The sequence below is a fragment of the Oryza brachyantha genome, chromosome 5 (genome assembly GCF_000231095.2).
Source record: "Oryza brachyantha chromosome 5, ObraRS2, whole genome shotgun sequence".
Lineage (NCBI taxonomy): Eukaryota > Viridiplantae > Streptophyta > Magnoliopsida > Poales > Poaceae > Oryza > Oryza brachyantha.
Genome location: NC_023167.2, coordinates 14946906 through 14972126, shown reverse-complemented (window position 1 = coordinate 14972126; position 25221 = coordinate 14946906). Strand labels below are relative to the sequence as shown.

Below are 25221 nucleotides of genomic sequence, written 5' to 3'. Positions count from 1 at the left end.
GACCGGTAGCAGTGCTCGTCTTAATTTCGATATGTGATGCCCCCTTGAGTCCTGTAGTCCTGCTCCTCAACATGCGAGTATGTGACCAAATTCACATGGAAAATTTGTAACCGTGTCATTATAATTTTGCAAAGTTAGATATATGTTATTGGTATCTTAACGACATTTGGAAACCACACGAGTCAATAACACATGGGCCAGATGGTATATCTACGATTTCGTAAAATTATAATGGTATCCTGGCAATTTTCTCAATTCAACACGAGGCCATGAGGATCTCAAAGCCAATTGCCTTTTTCGCAGTAGCTGACAGATTACATACCAACCACAAGACATTTCAGAAATGCAAGATTGTACACTTGGAAATACAGTAGACTAGACTGCGTTTAAGGGTTGTTTAGATGGTGCTAAACTTTTTATTCCCATGTCACATCGGATGTTTGGACACTAATTTAAAGTATTAAACATAGACTAATAAAAAAAAACTAATTTCATAAATGAGTGGTAATCCATGAGACGATTTTTTTAAGCCTAATTAATCTATAATTAGAGCATATTTACTGTAGCATCACATAGGCTAATTATAGATTAATTAGGCTCAATGGATTCGTCTCGCGAATTAGCCCAAGATTATGGGTGGATTTTATTAATAGTCTACGTTTACTATTTATAATAAGTATCTAAATATTCGATGGGACAAGGGGCTAAAATTTAGCCCCTTGTCCCAAACACCCCCTTAAGTGGGAGTTGGGAAATCATGTGAATGGAAGTGTTGAACATCATCACATCAGGAGTCCTACTGATACCGAATGTATAACAGAAGAGCGGCTCAAGTCAAACATGCCAAATGAAAGGACCGGCTACCATACAAAATGCAGACAGCTTGAAGCTTTGCCTAAACAATGGTACTTGCGAGATTTAATTCCTTCCACATTGCACTCCAAGCAAGAAACCATCTTGTACATATCCAGTTAAGTATCCTCAGTGTCATCAGTAAATTTGAAGCTACGAGGAACAAAACAATCTTACATCCCTGTAACAAATACAAGACAATGAGCTATATCCTGAAATTTGTATGGTATGCTAAAAATTCACAGGGAGAAGTGATCAGAGATTTTCCAGGCAATTGCCATCACACCAGTTGCTATGAATCGCCGCCAATTCTTCACAGCTCGAACTCCTCTTCCCGGAGAGCCATCTCAACAGCCTCCTCTTCATCTTCGTCGAGCGAAAAGTACTTGCTCCTCTCGGCCGGCCTGAACGTGTAGAACATGAAGAGGTAGAACGCCAATGTGGCTACCTCCTCGGCCAAGATGCTCACCCACCGGTACTGGTAACTGGCAATGGTCTTGAGCGCATACACGACGATCCTAGTGAAGTACAAGTAGCCGATCACCACAATGTAGAATTGCCGGAAGAGGATGAGCTTGGACAGGTTCTGCGCCGCCTTGCCGTCGGTCTTGGAGGTCTCCCGGAGCGACCGCATCGACCAGACAACCGGGAAGAGCACAGCGCAGCAGCAGACGACGTCCACGAACAGCAGGATCTGGTTCCATGTCACCCAACCCTCCAGGAAGGGGCCTGTCTCCCCGATCACGGCGGAGGCAATGTTGGCCATGACCTGCAGCGGGATGACCACCATGAGCACCTTCTTCTCCCGGTCCTGCAGCACCGGCTTGAGGAACGACCACCCCGTGCCGACCAGCACGATGACGGCGAACAAGACGACCCCCTTGACGAGCTGGAAGAGGTAGAAGGCCACGTCCCAGCCGTGCGGCGTCCCGGTGACGCGGATGTAGTGCTGGTCCTCGGCGGCGGAGAGGCAGTAGAGGAGGCGGGCGACGAGGAGGCCGGACATGAGGTGGTGGATTTGGTGCGCGGAGACGCGGTCGCGGGAGAGCGTGAGGTAACCCCACGCGGCGAGGAAGGCGGCGTAGAAGAAGGCGAAGAAGCCGTAGATGGCCGGGACGGGCGCCTGGCCGACGGGGAGGTAGTCCTTGGATCCGTCCGGGTTGGCGTTGTACATCTCGGTGCGGACCCTCATGGTGACGAGTGACTCCGGGGCGCAGTTGGCGAAGTAGAGGCTGTACTCGTCGGGGTGGGTGACCGGGAAGGTCTTGTTGTAGTGGCCGCGCCCCAGGTCGTGGAAGGTGAAGAGCGTCTTCACGTAGGGGCTGGAGAGGATGCAGCGGGAGACGTCCGGCTCGTCGGGGCCACCGCCCGCCACCTCCTCCCGCTTCTCCGGCGGCCGCCGCGCCTGCGCCTCGTAGATGGCCTGGAACAGCGACTCGTCGGACAGAAGGAAGAAGCCGATCAGCTTGGGGTCCGCCCGGGCGAACGTCGAGGAGACGCCGGCGCCGGAGATGACGATCCTGACGGCCCCCGTCTTGGAGAACCCGAACTTCTCGAACAGGATGGAGGGGCGCGGGTCCTCCCGGAAGGTCTCCGTCCTGATCTCCGCCAGAGCGGGGACGGCGAGCACCCCCGCGACGGCGAGGAGCAGCGCGGCGGCGGCGGCGGCCATGGCTGCGAGATCTGTGGTGGTGGTGCGGTGGGGGTGCGAAATGCGTGGGAGAGCTGTCGGTGTGCTCGTGGCGTGGCGGGCGGCCTTAATGTCGTGGTCGGATGCGCCTGGAGATTCGTGCCGTTGGGTGGGGGGAGGTTGACTTGGGGAGGCGTAGCGGGTGGACTGGAGAGTGATGGGAAAGTGCGCGCTAACTCGTGGTGCTGGCGTTTTATAACGCGATGGTTACGTTAATCTTGCCTTTTTGTTTGGATTTTGCAAATTTATCGTCAGTTTTTTCTAAATTAGAAGGATGTCACTGGAATAACAGATTTAGTGGTATTTTTATAATTTTTAGTGACAGTTTTATAATAATATTTTAATCCAGTGACAAATTTATAATTATCCCTTTCATTTTAGACTAGGTAAAGTTTTAAGTAAATTATACTGTGAGGGCTCGATCCTGGACTGAATCCAAGCGTCCCTCGATTCACGTAACCGTCCAGGAAGTTCAGTTACGCACAGAATGATACAGAAACAGTACTTCGACTAATCATACAAACCAACAAGGTTTTAATACAACTCTAGCTAAACTAAAACACACGCAACGGGCCTACAGCCTTACACTACAAACAAAAGACGCAACTCTGCACCACAGGAATAGCCTGAGCATAGAGTCGACCTAAAAGTCGAAGCCTTCATCTTCGTCCCACTCCGGTGGGTTCTCTAGCTCTTCGACTCCACCTGCAAATTCACCCTGACCATCTGGAGCCAAAAGTATGCAACACTGAGTACACAAGTACCCCACAAGCCAAGCAGGAAAGGTAGTAAAATAGTAATGCATAGTTAACAAAGGAAGGAAATCGGTTCAACTCTCTAACCTTAACAATAGTTTACGAATAAACCAAAAATAACCCAGTATAATAATTGAGTATAACCATTATTTTATGTTATTCACCTACCATGTTATACAATAACTCCAAATCTACCTTTTTGCCAACACACTGGATTCACCCATAGACATATCTCTATTAACCAGGAGCACGGCGTATTCGAATACCAAACAACTCTGCAGCGTCTACCCAGCTTTACCCACACACCCATAGCTAGCCAGGCTATGAATAACATCACATAATACTGTCCCAAGTTCATCTAAGATCCACCTAGCGGGTTATAGGATTTTGTGGCTATTGGCCCCGTCCCGAACGCGGAGGGGGTGTGTGTTCCAACCCCGCCACAACATTGACCCACTATTGAGCGTCTCAGAGGCACACCAGCTCCTCCTGACCCCTTTTGGGCATACACAACGCCCTGGGTACACGCAGCACCCTCACTCATACAATTCTCACAACAATCAATGGCCAGTACACACCTAAGGCCGATATTGCTACATACACAGATAGGTTGTAGATCATCAATTCACTAGAGCAGTATATGCTAGGGCCGAATATCTCGACCATGTGGATGGGTGTAAACTACGTCACATATACTGGCATAAGGTGGTTAAGTCCTTATAGCTTTTCAAATAAACTATATAACATCTATGCTTTCACATAAAATAATGATAGCCATATAATAATCATCTATTCTAAACCAGGGTTATCAAGGCATAACAAGCACAATATCAAGGTATGGCAATATTTAAAGCAATATAATAAATGGGTAACTGCTAATTAAGGTGATAATTTAATTAATTAACACATGCAAGCTAAATATGTACTTCAAGGTAAGTACAACTACCCAAAATATGACCTAGCTCCAGATTAGGTTCAAATATGATCAAAGGATGCTTGACTTGCCTTCAGGGTCAGACGTACTCGTCCCAGGCTTCACTCCCTGCAACGGCGGTGTCGTAGATGTTGGCAACGAACTCCGATCCGGCTCCTTCTGTATCAATAGCGTCGCAGTCTATCGATACACAAATAAAATAAAATAGATAAGCGATTAACTCCAAATAAACACCAGAACTTTAGAAAGTGCATAAAAAGGTGGAAAGAATGCTAGGAATGAATTTTGGAATTTTTGGAATTTTTAACCGTCGCAAACCCCAGAAGCCAAAATTAGGGTCGCATCTACGGATGCTCGGATGGCGATGAAAGTAGTTTCATTGGACTCAAAATAATTCAAAAAGTCTAGAATAGGTCTCAGATTTGGAATCGGAGTTCAAATGGATGGGTAAATGGGTTTAAAGTGAAAATAGGAATTTTGGAATTATTTTCGAATAGGAAAATCTCTATTTTCTCTCTCCTCCCTTTCTTCTTCGTTCTTTTCTTTCTCTCTGCTTCGTTCTTTTCTCTCTCTCGTGTACAGGGAGCGGCCATGGAGGAGCGCCGGTGATGGGAGGCCAGCTCTGGCCGGGGAGAGGCGAGATCCGGCGGCAAGAGGCCGAGGGGGACCGGTTCCCCTCGGTAGCGGCGGCTGGGAGGCAGCAGGCAAGGGTGGCAGCGGCGGCCATGAATAGGCGGCGAAGACAGCCGCTCCGGCGGTGCTCCGGCGAAGTTCCGGGGAGGGTGCGGTGGTGGGGAGGTTCCGGGATGGGTGGTGGTACTAGAAGGGCTAGTAGCTGGGTGCAGAACGGCGCGAGGCGACATGGCGTCGTGTAGCCGGCACCGGTGAACAGAGGATAGCAGGGGCAGTGCACCGGTGGTGACTCCGGTGTGATTCCGGCGACGATTTCGCCGGGAAAGAGAGGGGAATGGTGAAATGGAAGGTCTATGTTCCATTTTTACCACTAATTTTAGAGGTGGAGCAGTGAGAGCGATGGATTTCGCGGTGGAACGCCGGTGACCAAAACTCGAACTCCGGTGAACTTTAAGCAAGCTGCGGCGACTCCGGTCGTAGGGGCGGCGCTGCTTCGGGTGGGATGAGAGGAAGGTCACAGCGACTTTGTTCTCTATTGGCAGCAACTAGAGAGACAAACGGAGGAGGAAGATGGAGAAAAAAAACCATGCTGACGGTGGTGAACTGGCTTGGTATTTGTACAGATGCAACGATGAAGGTCGGTTCATTTTGAGTCGGTTTGGTTTGAGGCGTCGCGTGGGCGCAGCAAGCAGGTGCGTGGCAAGAAAAGATGATGATGGTGAAGATGTCGGTTGCAGCTTCTAACGATGCAGGTGGTAGAGATCAAGACAACGCTGGGTATGTCGGTTCGTTGGAGGCTGTGGGCGTTGGACTGGAAGGAAAAAGAGATATACCGGTTTTGGCCGATCCGAAACAAACGGGTCGGTAATGAGGGGAGAAAAAAGATGGAACGAAATCCGGCGACGGGGCGGATGAAGATGGAACGAATTCATCCGCGAACTAAAGAATTTGGGAGGAACTTTGCACTTTCGAAAGGAAACGAAAATGACGAAAGAAAGACAAACGAGAACAACAAGCAACTTTTTCAAAATTGAATGAAATGAAAAACTCGACGCATGAATTTTTAAAGCTCACAAGAAAATAAAAACGATTTTAAAACTTAGCAAATTTTAGGAGTGTTACATATACTTTGTGACATATTTTGTTACTTAAGTTTTAACTTGGATCACCTATAGACCTATCTTTTCGCTTGGACCCATGTAAATGTACCAATGTTACAGTTTAGAACACCTAGAACTAGGGTAGATTCAGGATCTGGAGTTTGAGGGGTTGGTTAATTCACGGTATGTTTTGATTCATTGCTATGAATTGTTTTTTTTTTTGCGAAGGGGATAGTATATACTACTCTGCAATTGCTTTAGGGTGTTAGTAATAGGTGTTGTTCCATCCAGTTCCTCCCATCCTTCCCGCTCTACGCGGTTGTTCCATCCGGCACCATTCCCTTCCCTATCTAGACGGATCCAACCTATAAGTCTAGGACCAACTGGTGGTGGCTGAGAGATCGGAAGGCGCACGCCGGAGCAAGTTCAACTATATAGCCAACTGTTGGCTCCAAATTATCTATAGCCAACTTAATAGTTAATTCATACAATAGTCATATACTACACAACTAATATTCGACCCATTTATCATACACACATGTGTTTTGGAGTCTGTGCTGCAGCTGACTATAAATCTGTAGTCCGCTTCTCTTCTCTCTCATCTCTTATCTACTTAAAATATGTTTATAGCTGGCTTATAGCCTGTTATTATACCTGCTATCATAGAACTAAACCGTGGTTGGATATGCCCTTCAGTTTGCTGACACTGCCGTTGGCCACCATGTGCCTCGTCTAGAACTACTGCGGCGCCACCATGGCAACCAGGGCCGTCTAATGCCCCTTCAGTTGGTAAAATAAAAATGTTTATGTGTCACGTCGGACGTTTGGCCGAATGTCATAAGGGGTTTTGGGCACGAATGAAAAACAAATTTCATAGCTCGCCTAGAAACCTCAAAACAAATCTTTTGAGCCTAGTTAATTCGTCATTAGCATACGTGGATTATTGTAGCACTTATGGCTAATCATGGACTAATTATGTTTAATAGATTTGTCTCACGATTTTTCTCCTTTACAATTAGTTTTATTAGTTTTTTATCTATGTTTAATATTCTATTTAGGTGTTCAAAGATTCGATGTGATGTTTTTTTAAAAAATAAATAAAAACTAAACGGGGCCTAAGGCCACGATGGTATGAGCAACATATATACCATGTTATATGGAATATCAAAAGATCCACCGTCAAAACCATATGGTAAGTTAAGCCCCCCCCCCCCCCCCCCCTGATTGGAATATATGAATAAACTCCGCCAATAATTGAGGGAGATAAAAAAAAAGAATGGCCTTTTCCATAAATCGGTCGGCCGTTTGGCTAGGCTGATGGGCCTATCTTCTCAGGATCTGCCAGTTTGGGCCGTGCGTCCGTGGCACCCGTCGGGGCCAGGTGGGCCAGCCAAGGCCCATCCACGTCAAGATCGAACCGGCGGCGAAACACGGTCGCTTACGGTGGGACGTACTACCGCCGTCACCTAATAACATTATTTTTCATTTTTTCTGTTTGATATTTTATCTTATTTAATTTTTTTTATGATTAATATTTTTATTATTACTAGATGATAAAATATGAATTGTGATTTATACGTGACTAATTTTTATATTTTTTATAAATTTTTTAAATATAACGAATGATCGAACGTTAGACATGAAAAACATAAAAAATAAGATTATTTTGAGACAGAGATGATACACGCGAGATACCACAGGAAAACACGGAGCACGTACCTCTCCACACGCACAGGTGCGTGCACCGGCACCGCCCCTGTTGCGTCACGGCACCGGTCACCCGCGCCCGCACGTACGGAGAGTGGCCCGGCCGGCATATTCTTCCGCACATCCACGCCGTTGCTTCTTCGTTCGCACCATCGCGCGCGCGGAGACGAGGCGAGACGACGAAGATATAAACAACGGTGAGGCCGCGAGGGCAGGACGGGGAATGTCCTCACCGATGAACAGATTACGACGTTAGGTAGGGTCAAATATTCTAAGAGCAACATAATCCAATTATAAATATATTTTAAAGATATAAGAGATGAAATTGAAGAGAAGTAAACTACTAATTTATAGCCAAATGCAGCATGAGCTCCAAGACATAGTGGGTATATAACATGTGCGACCATATATTAATGTTTTGTAGGTACTATGAATTAACTATTAGATTGACTATAGATAAATTGGAGCTCGTGGCTGATTAGAACTTGCTCTAATGACAAGAATCAGGCGTCCGCTTATTTTGTTTACGGCTCCCAGGAGTTTACAAAGTGCAAAAAAAACAGCATTATCTTGTCAGTGCTAAACTTTTACTCTCCATATGTCAGAATATTCAAAATACAAGTATTTCTAATAAGATTCTAATTTTGTTTTTCATTGATTCTCATTTTATCATTCCAATTATTTTAAAGTCAACCATATGTTTTAAAAAAATTACTTATTTTAAAATTTTAAAAAATTTAATATCGAAAAACTAAAAATAATGTTTAAATATCTTCTTAGCATATACTATAAAAAACTTTAAAAACTGGTATATTCGAACGAGTAGACATAGTTTCGTGAGGCCCACAGTGCTAGTCTCACGTGACACCCAAAATTTTTTAAAGGCTTTAGGGGGTGTTTGGGACAAGGGACTGAACTTCAGTCCCTGGTCCCATCAAATGTTTGGACACTTATTATAAATAGTAAACGTAGACTATTAATAAAACACATCTATAATCTTGGACTAATTCGCGAGATGAACCTAATGAGCCTAATTAATCCATGATTGGCATATGTGATGCTGCAGTAAACATGCTCTGATTATGGATTAATTAGGCTTAAAAAATTCGTCTCACGGATTACCACTCATTTATAAAATTAGTTTTTTACTAGTCTATATTTAATACTTCAAATTAGTGTCTAAATATCCGATGTGACATGAGCTACGCATCAAAACATTTTGGCAACTGCACGCAGACGACCTAACATAATCCTCGCAACGATTTTCCCGCGATGGTGGCGGTGTGTTTTGCACACCTAGTCGAATTTTCTAGGTCACTCATAAGCTTACTACAACCAGTCCATGGCATGTGGGCCCGAGCATAAGTGACCCACGTGTCAGTCTGAAGAGGTTGCCATGCAGACGGTTCGCGAGGTGGACCGCATGTCGCACGCGCGCTGCCTACGTGAGCGAGGGCTCGGAACACCAATACACCATCAATGCCTCCCACCCCCAACGGCCACCTGTCCCCCAAGTCATCGAAGGTTCCAGAAGCTTCTGGAAACGGCCCCACCATGGGAGGAGTAGGACTCGCGAAATGGCAGAAGCGCATCGTGCGAATTTCGCTCGCTCTCTTCGTTGCGAAGTTCTGCGGAATTTGCACGGAATCCGCTTGGATATATGGGGGGTTTTCAGCGGCGTCTAGAAGGCTAGAATTCTAATTTTGGGTTTAAAAAAATGTGAGAAAAAACAAGGGGGAATTACCGAAACGCCCTTCCGCTTCCTCGTTTCTCTCCTTCCCTGACCTCCCCCCGCTCGGCTCCCTCCGTCCCTGCTTCCCTCCCGTTGTCTCCCCGATCTGCAGAGCCGGAGGCACGCCCTCGTGCGCGCGGCCGGCGACGCAGGCACGGCGTGGACGGCATCCTCTCTCTCGCTCCGTCAACGGCCGCGCGCGCACTGCCCTTGTCAACCCCACTGCGTGCGTGCGCGCACGGTTGGGCGGTCGGCGTACGTCTCCGCTCGAATCGAATTCGAGGTATTGTGCGTTCTTCTCCCGTAGCCCTCGCTCGCCTTCTCCCTCCGCCGCACGGCGCCGCTTCGCGAGTCCGGCGTGGCGTGGACTGGAGATCCATCGGGGGCTTGGGATTGGTTTGGTTTGGTTTCCTTCGCCTCCAATTGATTTTATCCCGTGCTGCTTCGTCTGGGAATTTTTTTTTCTGATGCGTGGTGCACTGCTGATTGCAGTTTGTTCGGAGGAGAATTTGAGGGGGGTTCCAGGGTGAACCCCCATGCCCGACGTCGGCGTGGTGATCGAAGGATACCGCAGAGATGAACGTGGTTGGGCGGGTGGGGTCGCTGATCTCGCAGGGCGTGTACTCCGTCGCGACGCCGTTCCACCCTTTCGGCGGCGCGGTCGACATAATCGCGGTCGAGCAGCCTGACGGCTCGTACCGCAGCACGCCCTGGTACGTGCGGTTCGGCAAGTTCCAGGGCGTTCTCAAGGGTGCGGAGAAGGTTGTCACCATCACCGTCAATGGCGTGGACGCGAACTTCCACATGCTGCTTGACAACTCTGGCCAAGCCTACTTCATGCGGGAGCTTGTGCCTGGCAGCGAAAATCCTGGAACTAGTTCAGAGGAAGAAGAAGCTAGCAGTGGACCTGAACCTCCGGTGAGGAGTAAGAGCGACGGGGATCTGTACATGGGGACGAAAGACAGGCCGGGTAGTCCGGAGTTGAATGTAGAGCGTCAGGAGAAGCAACCTTTAGAGGAGTTTGATTCATACAGTTATAGCAGGTTGGAGGTAGAGGAAGATTCAGAAAAGCAACCTGATGGGGGCAATTCAGAGATGGTTTTGGTTAGTGTGGATGGGCATGTTCTCACCGCCCCCATCTCTTCAACGGAGGAGAATATGGAGGATGTGCAGCTAAGTGACCCTCAGTTTCATTTGGGACCTGGGGAGAGTTCAAGTGGTGACTTCAGCCGCAGTGGCGAGGTGTGGGAAGCTGGCATTGTGGGTGATTTATACATACAACAGGAAAAGGTTAAGTTTGATTCTGGAAATCAACAAGAGGCTTTGGAGGATCTTTGTGATGTACCAATTGAGAAGGATAAGTCACATAATGTCCCAGTTAATGAAGATGGAGTGCTCCATGCCTCAGTTAGTGAAGATCTGGCTAGTGTGTTGACCAATGAAGACGAGCCTCTAGTTGTCCCAGAATCGGGGAATAATGATGACAATTATCAACCCTTGATCAATCTAGATGAGGCTTATGACATCTTAGAGAACAAAGATGAGGGTTGTCAACCTCCTAACCAAGATGAGGTTCGCGATGACTCTAAGAAGAACAATGATGAGGGGTATCAGCCCTTGGCCACTGAAGATGAGGCTTGCGATGTTCCACTGCTTGAGAATGATGAGACTTGCCATGTTCCACTGCTCGAGAATGACGAGGCTTGCAAGGTGCCAGCTAGTGTAGGCAAGGTTTGTGATGTCAGCTATGAGGACACTGAGTTTGAAATGGCCAGTCCTAGTTTTGGCAAATATGATACATTTAAAAGTTGCTTAGACCTGTCATCACAGATAGATGACGGAGATTCGGGAACTGAACCATTTTCTCCTGAATTTGATCATCAAAGGGATTCTGAACTTAGTCTGAGTAATCGTTCTGTTGTTGACATCGATCTGGAGGAAGATATATGTAAAACTACCCACTTTGATCGAAATGGTCCGTTACAGTATCTAGAGGAGGAAATGGGTGTATCAGCCGATACTTCAGATGATAAAACAGAAAACGAGGACAGTTCTGCCCACCGTGGCAAGGAATCTGACATGTCCTGTGTAGAAGGTTCTAATGGCAAGACCAAGGAGATGGTGTCTTCTGAAAATGAAGCTGATAAGCTTGATGGTTTATATTCATCCATCGGAACCAGTGACAAAGACAAATTAGGTAGCATTCCAGAGAATTCAGCAGCTGAAGAGGAACTAAATAAAGAAGAGCATCCCAAATTACACAAGGGCTTGGGTAAGAACATGTTATGTCTGCATGTCATTCTTTTGTTTATATATATATATATATATATATATATATATATATAGTTTCATTGCTTTTCTTTCATGTATACTGTCAGGGTTCGAAATTTCTCTTTGTGGGCACATACTACGGCCAGGAATGGGTGAAGCATCAGCTGAAGAAGTTTTCCAACAACATCTTGTTCTTGAGGATGATCTCAAGTTATCGGGATCATCAATTATGAGAAATGCAAACCTTGTTGTCAAATTTGATAGTAAATATTTCCTATGGAGTAAAATTTCTCATATTGTTCTTGGGAAGGCTGTGTTTGGTCCGAACTTCTGCACAGAACATATTGATGCTATTCTGGTTGAACACCAAGAAACACCTAGTTCAAGAGACTCTCTTGGGCTGTCTCCCTCAAGCAGGAGATGGAGGCTTTGGCCCATTCCATTTAGGATATCAAGATCCCTTCAGCGCAGTAATAGTGATTCATCCGAGGACATCTTTCTTGATACAGAGACTGTCTTGAGTCCAATGGATGAGCAAGCTCCAGAGAACAATATAAACCAGTCACCAAGAAAACAATTTGTCCGAACTTTAATTCCCACCAGTGAACAGGTGGCATCATTAAATCTGAAGGAGGGCCAAAACATTGTAACTTTTAGCTTCTCCACCAGAGTTCTTGGGAAACAACAGGTGCATGCCTCTATCTCTTAACATTAATCTTTTATTTTGGAGGCAAGTATATTAATTTTTTTTGAACTTTGCTAGGTTGAGGCTCACATTTACTTGTGGAAATGGAATGCTAAAATTGTCATATCTGATGTGGATGGAACGATCACAAGGTAAAGTTGAAGTTGCCTCAATATTTTTAGTTGCTCAGCCAGTTATCTGTCAAACCAAACTGTAAATTATGGGCTTCTTTGTTTTGCTGCTCAGCCATGCCAAAAAGAATAGCTAATGAGTCTAGAAAATATTTGTTAGTTTGGAGCCCAAAATATTGGCAAGCGTGAACTCATACACCTACCAAAATTGGCAATACACCAAACAACCGTACTTTACCAAAAATAAGGCTTACCAAATCTTGCCACTACCAATATTTTGGTAAAGTTTGGATTGGAAAAACAAGCCCTAAATCGCACACTGTGGAAAACTAGCAAACACCTTCCAGACAAACAATATACCTTCAAGTATATACACAACAGCTTCTTAAAGTTGGATGTTGTCACGAGACATTTTTTTTTAACAATTTGCTTGCTCACTTCTTCGAGTTTAAGGTATAATGCACTATTGAGTTAAAGAAAGGACAATCAGTATACTTTATGCATATTATTTTGTTTGTTTCAATTCACAATTAACTTTTTGCAGTACTTTACTTTGAAGTTTGAATCGTGTTCCACTCAATCTGAGGAAATCGGTTATAAAAAAGCAGGATATGGAAGAACAAAAGCTGCATGACTTGTCATAATTTTAGCATCTACTTCTGTGGATTGTCATGTTGAAATGATGATTTACTAATTGTAGATTCACAACAAAAAACTTTATGTGCTTCTTTATGACACCCCTTTTATTGAGTGACTTTTTTTGGGGAGGGGGGAGGGGGGCTGTGATAGCATTAAAACACTGTTTTGTATATGCATTATATGCTAAGGTGGCTAATTGGCTATCCTTATACTGTCAGTTGGTGCAATTGTTCAGTATTCAAGCTATGGATATTTCTTTTTAACTTATTCTTCCCTTACTGTGCTTGAACAGCTGAGAAACATCAGTCAATTATCAGTGTAGTGGAACTCTGCAATCTCTAAAATGATGTTCTAAATAAGAGTATCATGTATATCCTTTTATTTTATAGTGCAAAAACTTGGAACTAAAATTTACCTTTATTCAGTGAGTTCATCATGAGTGACAACTAGTAATTTTAGTCCAACTATTCTACTATTCCCCCTTTAAGTGGAAGTGTAATAAAACTCGATGTGTTGTCCTTAATTTCTTGTTCGATCCTATCATCTATTCTGTCTATCTGAAAATATCAATTGGCAAGTCTATCTTGACTTAGTACAGACTAAGTTTAGCACATGGGCTCTTTCTTAGGAATTTTGTGGGCTACCACATTATTTTCTTAAGAGTGTACAACTGCTATACATGGTATTGTTGCTGTTTTTCATAATGGCTGAATTTGAGTAGTTAATGTTCCATTTCAGGTCTGATGTGCTGGGCCAGGTCATGCCTTTAGTTGGACGAGATTGGAGTCAGTCTGGTGTTGCTCGTCTTTTTTCTGCAATAAAGGTGTGGTGCAGAATTTATTTTAGTTTCAAATTTTCTTAGGAGGATATTGTACCCAGTTTTGCACATGTGGGTTTCTGATGAGCTTTTTATTTCCAAACTAGGAAAACGGTTATCAACTATTATTCCTCAGTGCTAGAGCTATTGTTCAGGCATATCTGACCAAAAACTTTCTATTCAATCTAAAACAGGTAAAATATAGCATCTGTCCATTGAAGGTTTGCCTGCTATTTTCATCTTTAGTGATCTAATCGTATCTTCAGCGGGACTAATAGTATTTTTTAATTCTATATTGTTGGTATGTATATAAACTTGGTTATCCCCTGGCAACCTTGCAGGATGGAAAGGTATTGCCTAATGGACCTGTTGTGATTTCACCTGATGGTTTATTTCCGTCACTATACCGGGAAGGTAACATCATCTCTCACTGAACTCTACAAGGATGATTTCTATACAGGCTCAGCTTCAACAAAGAAAACTAGCTACCGATAATAAACAATACTGTAATAAATTATTACTCTTCTATACTGCAATAAAAGTATTACAAATATTTTATTTACTTTTCTGTACTGCAATAAAACTTTTGTTTAACATGTTGTAATGTTTCCTTTGTTCTTCTCAGTTATACGAAGAGCACCACATGAGTTTAAGATTGCATGTCTGGAGGTAAATTTCTCTAAGGCAATTGTCTTTTGAGGATCGGCTTCAATACTCAATGTGCTCTCATACTATGAAATGTTTTAAGTGCCAGGAAAACAAGCCAATTTATTTGTTAGAATAAGAACTATAAGTTAGTGTTTGTGTCCCTTTTTGTTTCAAATCCTTTGAGTGAGCTCTCCCTTATCCAAATACCACACCTCCAAAGGTCAAGAATTTTGCTTACTAGTTGCCCCCTCTATAATTCTTTTATGGCGTCATAGCTATATCCTTCATAAACAAACAATAAGACTCACAAGAATTTTCCAAACAAAAGGACCCACAAGAACTAAGAAAAGGCTGTTATTGTCTCAGAATTCCTTTTTAACTGGTAGGTGACACAATCGTAGAAATACATATTATTCTCTGCATATCTAAATTCAGATTCCACCAGAGACCTGAAACTCCATGTTGACACCACGACAAGCTCTTGAAATTTCTGTATTTTTTTGTTCTTGGCAGGACATTAAAGCACTTTTCCCTTCTGATTACAATCCATTTTATGCTGGATTTGGCAACCGAGATACAGATGAGCTTAGTTATAAAAAGATGGGAATTCCAAAAGGGAAAATCTTTATCATCAACCCGAAGGTACATCTATTACAGTAGTTAAAATTCAGTGGTGCCACCGCCATTCCTTTCTTAAGTCATCCATGTGCATGCAGGGAGAAGTAGCCATAAACAGTTCTGTCGACGTGAAGTCCTATACCTCCTTACATACGCTTGTCCATGATATGTTCCCTCCAACCACTCTTGTTGAGCAGGTTAGATTTCATTCTTGCCTTCTAGTAGTACCTTACTTTGGTTCTGGGCATATATTTGAGAAGTATTCTACTAAGAAATATCAATCAAGCACCCAACAAAAATGCCACTTATAGTTTCAATTCATTTGATTTTGTTACTTCTATTTTTCACCTTTTCAGTACACTAGCACATTTGTCCAATTGAAGTATTCATATAGTGTTTGTTGCATTGTATATTGAAAGTTGTATGGCCAAGACATTAAGTAAATGTTCCCCAAGAAATTATATTACTTTCCTCTCCAAATGTTCTAATTACTAGCTGTTTGTCTGAACTTGCTTTCCAGAATTGTAGGCACCAGCAAATTATTTCTCGTGAAATTGATGTTCGTTAATCTGATATGATGCATACTGCAATAATTACAGAAAGGTTACCAATTAACAGTGTGGTCTGCACATGGATAAAAAGGCCACACGGAACAAATGGCCACACAACGTTATGCGTGCAAAATCATGGGATTAGCCAGACCGCGCACATGCATGTTCATGTTTTATTTGCTTCTTTTATCCTATCCGTGATTAGAACTATTTTTATCCTTAATGCATAGCCACATCCAATTATATGCAGCCTGAGTCATACTGTTGGGGGCAAGGCAGTTGTCACGCTCATTTATGGTCAGATTCCATATATGTAATTCCTTTTTGAGCTGATCACCAATGATAATTCCATGCAGGAAGACTACAATTCCTGGAATTACTGGAGGATGCCATTGCCAGATGTTGATCTGTAGTGTAGTTTTAACAAACACAGAAGTAGATACCACTAGATTCTGCGTCAGCATAACAATCAAGTTCGTGTACACTAATTCTCAACGGTACGGTGGAGTTCTGTCCAATCTGTAAAGCATCTCAGGAGTTTCCAAATTTATGGTTTTGATCTCCAACGCAAAGGTTGCCATTTTATTTGCTTTGACGAAGCTCTCAGGATCATACATCTTTTAGGAAGTGATCTGATACTCTTCGTCGAACTAAATGGCCTGAGCTTGCTAGCTTTCCAAATTGTATCAGTAGCTGCTAGCCAGCAATTTTTTTTTCCTTTTTTCTTGTAGCTGCAGCTACCTTTTGATTAGATTACTCCTGGTTGATGGAAGCAACAGGCAACCTAAACAGTCAAAACACGTTGTATGTTGTACAAGAGAAAACACTATACATTTTCTACCCCATTTTCACCTTGTACTTGTGCTGTATGTAACCTTTAATGCCTACCTCTACATGTGCTCCACCTCTACATCTACATGAAGTTGCATGTGCTCTACCTCTACATCTGAGATTTTTTATGGAGCGAATTTATATCTGATCATTTAATTTTGCTTGGGCATGGTTCTCTTTGTATTGTGATTGGTCAGATGATTCGGATCTTCTGTTGCTAATGAAGAAAAGTTAGCATCAGTTGTCGGAACTTCCTGGGGTTCATCACCTGCCACAACCACCAAGAACTTAAACTCGCCATCGTGCTGAAACAAGTGGACGGACTGATGCCAAATTCAGGTAACTTTTCCTGCCATTAGGTGATCATCAGGGACCCTGAGCTCTCCTAGGAGTTGGAGGAAACAGAAACATTTGCCAGTTTCGAGCTGTGGGGCCGCCTTCCTTTCTGGTTCCTTTGTTGGGCTAGCGTAGTGGACACGCGCGAAGAAAATTCCGGTTGCCTAACGAAGTTACGAGGCAGGGGTGCACGGAGGAAGCAATAAAAAACTGGGATCCCCTGCCGACTGCCGTAGGTTCTCTGTCACCGGCTTTCGGTGTAGGAGTAAGTTTAGTACGAGTAATACTGAATAGCTACTTAAAATATAAATATTTATGTAAGTTCAGTAATACCGAATAGCTACTTAAAATATAAATATTTATAGGTTATTTAGCAGTATTAAGGTTAAGAAGGAAAAACTACAAAGTTCTTTTATAATGAGGAATAATGGTAGGAGGATAGGTGAGAGATAAAAGTAGAAATAGTCTTGAATAAGAAGCAATTCATGAGACTACTAGTACCCTGAATACTACTATAAATGTTTATATTTTGAAATAAGATTTAAATGATATAAATAATAATATTTTGAGATGGATGGAGTAAAACATTAAAACATTTGGATATTGCATATGGATAGAGGTAGAACTAATGTGAAGGCTATGGGGGCTCCAGCCCCCCTACACACTGAATTCCTGTGGAGATTAGGAAATAATATGAGGGAAGAGGGGAGGAAGAAGAAAAGGGATCGAAGGAGAAGATGATGAGCCCTCCTAAATCTAAATCCAGCATCCACCGCTACACATGGATAATACAAGCATTGAGGCTTTAGGGTATTATATTAGGCCCAATAAAGACCTGGGACAATCATCGGGGTTCGCTTCTACTTGGATTGATGTACTGTCAGCATATGCATGCAGCATAGGAACTTTCTAAACCCGACTCTATAGAGCATTTTCGAGCTGTCTAACACTTTGTGATGGTAAGCATGGATCTCATTTTGAATAACATATGTTTAGATAACATGTGAAAAACATGAGAATTGAATACATGAGAAAAATATGGTGTCCTCCGAGGATTTGAATCCAAGTTTCTTGTAGTTTTCCACCCATAAACTCAGGTGACCAAACTCAACTAATTATAGGCCCCATACGTGGAAAAGGAAATGGATAACTACCCGTCTTTCCAGAATGTCAAAGCAGGATATGTTAAGCTATGTCCTATCAATGTGTTATGCCATGACTTATCAAATTCAATATTTTTTTCCTTAAGAGCTGAAAATACCACGTAAGTGTACCAAGTTTTGGTAGTTCAATGAACGGTGGCGGATCTAGGATCTGAAGGTTGGAGGAGTCGATTACATTCTTCCACCTTCAGCCCCATCTTCTTCTTCCTCCCTCCTTCCCCCTCCCCTCCCCTCTATTTTTCACAGGGAATCCAGCACGTAGGGGGCTAGAGCCCCGCTAGCCCCCCCTAAATCTGCCCCTGTCAGCGAAGGAGAACTAATGGCATGGGTTCATTTTGAGTTCTAACGTGCAAATTATTTATTAATAAAAAGTTTTTATATAGATGTTCATCATCTTATATTTTTTACCACTTGAGATTTTACCTACTCCCAAGACCGAATATGTAGCTACCTTGAATAGGATTAAACATCTCCTTATACTACGAGAGTTATGTTCTTAGAAGTTACTCCTCTATTTCTAAAATATAAAGCGCAACTACTACTAATAAAAAACAAGAAAGAGTTATAAATAACTCCTCGTTTAGACTGCTTTGATACATATATACATGTGTGTAATGTGGCGGGGTGTTTTGATGGTAAAGAATTTAAAATAAATAAAATTTAAAGGACAGATGCATGCTCATTAATGTATGTTTTCACGCATGTTTTAAAATTTAGGGTGAGAGAAAACACAGTTACGCCTTATATATTAAAACGAATAGAGTATATTTTAGGATAAAAGTAGTACCGTATTTAGCTAAAAAAATGAAAGTCGAGTTGTCACTCTAACAATCACTTTACGGTTCATTTACGGTTTAATAAACTACTACCTTCATCTCCGTTTCATAATATAAGATGTTTGACTTTTTTGGTTGCACCGATTGACCATTCATCTTATTCAAAAATTTAGTATAATATAAAAAATGACAAGTCATGTTTAAAGTAAGTCACAAGCAAAATAAATGATATTTTCATAATTTTTGAATAACACAAATAGTTAAACATTGCAAGCAAAAAATTTAAACATCTATGAAACGGAAGAAGTATATACTAAAAAGTATGTGATATTTATTAGACCACAAATAACAGTGTAATGTCACCGACGGAGAGAAAATGCCACATAGGTTTTTGATTATATGGAAGAGAAAGAGTAGAAAGTTGGGTGTCGTATCTTGATTAACATGTGGTCTAATAGGCGGCTTAATATCATACGATCAGTACGTATACCATTATAGAATTAAAACATTAACCGTGTAAGTCTGAAATATATAAATAAAAAACAAATCAAGCAATATGTTGTATGAGTTGTTTATGTATGAAGTGAAAAAGATTATATAGACAGTAGGCTCTAAGAAAGTGAAGTCATACTACCTCACTAAATGGGGACGAAACGATCGATTAAAAAAACTAGACATTGCCGATGGACCACATAGAAATGATTGTATACCATGTAGAAAAACACCAACAGAAAAATATACCATGTCTTCTCTCCACTTTCACGAAGTATGTATAAAGTTGGCTATAAAATACTAGTATTTATGTGTTTTAGTGTTAACTGCTCTCTCTCCGTGTGTGTGAAGTTTACACGGTAGAGATTGAACAATGCTATATGCTCCGTGTGTGTGAAGTTTACATGGTAGAGATTGAACAATGCTATATGTACGATACTTTTCGTATTACCGTCGTACAATGACAATTCAACGTACACGATCATACGTTAAGCGTAAATATAGTAATTTCGGTATATATTAGATTCATTCACCTCGTACAAATTACTAACCAACAAAAGTGTTGACTTTTAGATACTTTGGGTAATTACATCACAAAACGAGAATCTTCCACGTTCTAACCACCACTACCGACCAAAGCTTAGAGGCAGTGGCTGCAACAACTGGCCAGCCTGCTGCAAGTGGCACTCATTTCAGGCCTGCAATCTTTTCTCCCTAAGGCCTTGTTTAGTTCCCAAAAATTTTTGGGGTTGTGCAAACATTTTTGGAACATGTCAGATTTTTGCATTTTGGGAACTAAACACCCAAAATTTTTTGGCAAACTTCAATGTGAACACCCAAGCATGAATCCAAAATTGCCCCTAATAAATGTGAAATGTGAACACCATTTAAATCATATGAATGTGGCACATGTACATGATGTAGTAGCTCATTCCAGCCAAAAAATTGGCAACATCCAGCACACACATGAAAGGCAAACAAATGAACCGTATGATGCTATGCACTACAACATAGCAGATAATCACAGCACCATGGTGATCAGCAGAGACAACAATCAATCAATTGGAAATTACAACTGTGCAGACGTACAACAGGCAAACTTTTGCACAACAACGAAAAAATAAAACGTCCTCACACATACAAAGTAACCGCATAAAGAGTTACAGGTACAAACAGAATACTTTAACCCGCAAGCATAGCAAGTGCAAGAGAATCGCGAAATTCGTTCATATTTAGACATTCATCGGGCACTTCTTCTGGATCAGGCTAGTGGGCAGCCGCCTCTTCGGGGATAAAGCTGGGGTCCCGATCACACCGTGCAAAGTCCTTGTCCCGAATCCCACTACCTCTCACAAAATTATGAAGAGCACAACATGCAACAATTATTTGGCTTTGCTTCCTACATGAGTACGATGGTATGTTTGCTAGAATCCGCCACTTCATTTTCAATACCCCAAATGATCTTTCAATGACATTTCGCAGACATGAGTGCTCATAGTTAAAGGTTTCTTCTTTACCTTCAGGTGAAGGAGAGTCGCCGTACTCTTGCATGTGGTACTTAGTTCCTTTGTACGGTGCTAGGTATCCGGGCCGATTAGCGTATCCAAAGTCCACCAGGTAGTACTTCCCTACATTTCACAAAACCATGTTTAGCAAACCAATGAAAATAACAGCCTGTTATATGAGTACTAACAATGCAACAACGAACCTGCAGGTGGATGTGGAAACACATGCCTGTATGTCGTCATAGCATCCTCAAAAACTCGCATGTCATGTACGGAACCTGGCCACCTAGCTAGAACAAAAGTAAATCTCATGTCAAAATCACATACATCCATAACATTTTGGGTCGTCATGCCTTTCCTACTAAGATGTTGCACAAACTTATTACTGGGGACGACACACGGAACATGAGTTCCATCTATAGCCCCTATGCAGTCCTTGAACCAAGGATAAAACCTCCCGCCTCTGACTTTACGATGGCTGCATTCGAAAGTGGGGTCCTGTCGCTTAATAAGGTCAACAGCTAGCTTAACCATGCACTGCAGCACTTTGTTAAACAAGTTACTAATAGTTGCCATCGACCGCTCAAATCTGTCTTCAGCTTGCCTAACAGACTGAGGTGCACCTACTATCGAAAGGAATAGACCCAAAGCTTCTATGGACGTCGACTTGGAAGAAGAGGTCAGGCCATCATTCTGAACATGTTGTAGCACCCTGGCCTATCTTCCAATTTCTCATGCACCCATTCCAAACCAGACTTCTTATGTTCCCTATAAGGGCCTCTAGTCAGGTGCTTGTCTATGTGGATAGCGTACTGGTACATACCGTACACCCACCCATCGTCGTCGTCTAGTAGTAGGTCAACCAACATCGCATCGACAACGTCATCTTCGTCCTCCAATTCATCGCCGCATACCACATCCGTCGTCCGTCCCTGCAGCAAATAAAATGCCAAACCATTAGTAATTGAATCCGAAATATAATTATTGATATCATTGGCCCCTTCAAGACTTTGACCTTCGCATATCTCAACCACTCAACAAAATCAATACTACGCAAATATTATTAGCAAGCCGAACAGGTAGGACATAGTTCACATTACGATCGTACATCGAACTAACATAGCAAAAGACAAGCGGGCTACAACAACCGAAATTTAGATAAGGTTTCTAGTTGTCGACCCCTGCATGAGACTTGATGATGATAAGACGGCCTCCAGGGTTCGTGTGAATGAACATGTCCATGACATTTTCATGCTTCATGATCTCGACGACACCTAGAAATAACTTAGGTGTTTTTTCGGAGTCGACACCGCACTCCTCAGCCAGTTTCATCACCTCAGCCACCTTGTTTTCACGGGCAACCTGCCGATTGTTCAGTACTTGCTGCACCGCAGATATCTTGTTCCTTGCAATTTCATTGTACTCATTCATGGTCTTCTGCACGGATCGAACCGTAGGACTCTTCGTCCTTTTCTTTGGACTTGACGCATTTGTGCTGGTGTTGTTGGACCTTTTGTGTGGTTGCCTCACTAGACTCCGTCGTCATCGTCTTCATCGTAGTCGTAGTCGTCGTCAGAGCTGTCTCCCTCTGTAGGTTCACTCATAGTGGCGACATATGAAGTGGAACCGTCCACTGCCACTCCTTCAAACATCATGTCCATCTCAGCCAAGTAAATTGGAAGACCTTTCTTGAATTTCTTGAAGTCAGGGTGTCCCTGCATTCAGTACATGCAAACCAGTAATGCGATTGTATGGAACGATTATATAATTGAACGATAATGTACGAGGTGAGATGGACCTTCGTGTTTTCTTCCCACCACTCCGGGGGTGCAACGATAGTGCCATCGGGATCCATTCCTAACCCCGAACCGCAGCGCAACTTATTGCAAAAGACCCACTGCGCTCGCAACTATCGCAGTCTACCCTGGAACTGCTCCTTACTATGCAGAAGGCCAGTAGCAATATGGTACCGTTGTATGATGTCTTTCCAACCATTCTTTTGCATGACACCTCGGATGTAGTTCTTATTGTCAATTTGATGGTACCATATGCTACAGAACGTTACGGTGTTCTCAACAGACCAGTTCGCCTTCGATTTTGCAACCTAAATTACGCGAAACATATAGAAAATTGATTGACAAACAATGACTAAGCTGTGACATGGATGTTGCTAGCAGTTCTGTACGTGAAACATATGGATGTTGGATATTGAACATGAATGATGGAATGATAGTGCAAGTAGGCAGAGTATGAAGACGTTGTTCTTTACTAGTGTGTCGTCGGTGTCATCGCCGTTATCGCTTGCGGAAGCACGGCGGGGGCATCTTCCCCACGGGCTTAATGGCAGTGGGCTGTGACCCTGCTGCCAGCGACACTTTAACTGCCTCGTGCCGGCGGGTGGAGAAGTTCCTCCCAAGTGCCCCTCAACTGCACTTTGTCGGCGTCCTGCAGATCCGCGTGAACCATGGCCCAGCCTGCCTCTGCCCGACCGGGCGGCACCTTGTTCCTGGAAAGAAAAAGTTGGTTGATGTCGATGCGGTGGCTCACCCCCTGGATGGTCATAGTCGCCGAATGCGGCTGAGTCGCCCCAGCCGTGGTCGTCGTTGAGGTCGAGCGAGTTGAGGACGAGGCCGACTGGTGCAGGGCCGAAGCTTGAGCCGGCTAAGTTCTGTGCGTCGGACCCCGACGCGCCGGCGGCCACCATGGACGACCAAGGGCCAGATGCAAGGAAGTCCCTGGTGAACGAGCCCGCCGCGTAAGCGCCATCTGCGCCTGTGGCACCGAACCCCGCGGCGCCGTCGATCGTCCCTCCACCGTACAGGAAGTCGCCGTCGGGGGTGCCGCCGTCGGACGGGCCTCCACCGAAGATTCCGCCCCCCATGGTGCCGAACCTGGGGGGCCGCCCCCCATCGCGGCGCCTCTCCCGGTGCTGCGCCCCCAGGACCCGCCGCCGGTGTTGCTCCCTCCCATGCCGGCGCCTCGCGGGTGGCTGAGACCATAAGAGTCGCGTCCCGACCGTACTCCGCCGTACGCGCCACCTCGGGGGATCCCGCCGCCATATGGCGCGCCGCCTGTGCTCCCTCTATCGTAGCCACCGCCCCAGTTTCTATCCCACCCCTCATTGCCGTCGTACCCGCCGTCGGACCCGCCGCCTTCACCTCCGTCTAGCTCCCAATGCAGTGACATTGAGGCGGCGGCCCGGCAGATTCGCCCTCCCTTGCCCCAGATCGGCGACGTCGAGGAGTAGATCTGCTCCGGCAGCTGCAGCCGGGGACGCGCTGCCCTTCTCCGGCGGTCTTGCCACAAGGGCAGCGGCGTGAGATCCAGCTGAGGGGAATAGGGGCGACGGGAACGAGAGCTGGGAGGGGAGGGGCACACCTTGTCCGAAATTTTTTACCCTCCCTGCACAGTGGTCTGAACACTCTTATTTCCAACCCCCTCCCCCCCCCCCCCTTTCAGTTCACAACACTGTAAAAAGTCCCTCCCAGCGAAAATTTTTGCTAGTTCCCAAAATTTTTGGCTATCTAAACGCAGCCTAAATCCGGAGTTTGGCAGTTGACCGCAGCCTAACCTAGCTTCACATACCCTAAACCCCCCTGCATCCTCCAACCTGCTGACTCACTACCAAACGACCATTTTATATGTAGTACAATGGAATAGTATATATGCTCCTTGAACTGCAAGTCTCGGGATGATGATGCTAGCCTTGTGTTATCTTTAAGCGATTTATGGAGCTTTGCTTTGTGCTCTCTTTCTACTTACCGTACGGGTCTGGTTTATTATTGTAGTTGGCTATGTTATATTAAGTAATTTCATGAAAATTAGTAGTTTAATTACTACGAAGTATATATAGCTTATCTGTCGTTTTAAGGGTAAATCACATTGTAGCCAGAGTAACCGTTGCGATAACATATGCAGAGGAATGTTAATTAAACTACCTATTAAAAGGGCAAATATAAGCTAAATGGGGGTCTCCAACATGCTTCCAAACGAATTTCTATCTCATTTGGCTTATGAAATCCTAAAACCTCCCCGCCAAATTTGGTAATTAGACCGGGCTCTCCATATATACCATATTTTATATTGGGATAGAGTGGAATATGAAGAGCTTCTTGAGTAGGTGTAAATATGGATATGAAACTAGCTCTTGGGGGCACATAGAGTAGGAAATGAAGAGTCTATTCGAGTGTGAAGAAAATTGAGAGAGAATCTAATATGATGACTCTATATATTGAATCTAGCGATGCACCAAGCCAGATATCGCAAATCAAATGGTTATGATATAGGATGTCATGTGTTTGCTATGACAGAGGATACTTCCTTGAGTATTACTCCATCTATCTGAAAACATAATA

General features: G+C 43.8%; 2 protein-coding genes across 2 annotated transcripts; one reads left to right on the top strand and one right to left on the bottom strand.

Annotated features, from left to right (window-relative positions):
* Positions 1–764: 764 nt before the first annotated feature.
* Positions 765–2588, bottom strand: LOC102716318 (protein CANDIDATE G-PROTEIN COUPLED RECEPTOR 7). Its single transcript, XM_015837370.2, has 2 exons — positions 1139–2588; positions 765–1033 (listed from the first exon to the last, which is right to left on the bottom strand). Exon 1 carries the CDS (start codon positions 2522–2524, stop codon positions 1166–1168), a length of 1359 nt encoding a protein of 452 aa, XP_015692856.2. The 5' UTR covers positions 2525–2588; the 3' UTR covers positions 765–1033; positions 1139–1165.
* A 7307-nt stretch (positions 2589–9895) lies between these two features.
* LOC102716038 (phosphatidate phosphatase PAH1) lies at positions 9896–16608 on the top strand. The gene is made up of 10 exons (XM_006654457.3): positions 9896–11675; positions 11782–12362; positions 12438–12511; positions 13868–13952; positions 14054–14140; positions 14288–14360; positions 14572–14615; positions 15108–15236; positions 15311–15409; positions 16120–16608. Exons 1-10 carry the CDS (start codon positions 9980–9982, stop codon positions 16174–16176), a joined length of 2925 nt encoding a protein of 974 aa, XP_006654520.1. The 5' UTR covers positions 9896–9979; the 3' UTR covers positions 16177–16608.
* The last annotated feature ends 8613 nt before the right edge of the window (positions 16609–25221 follow it).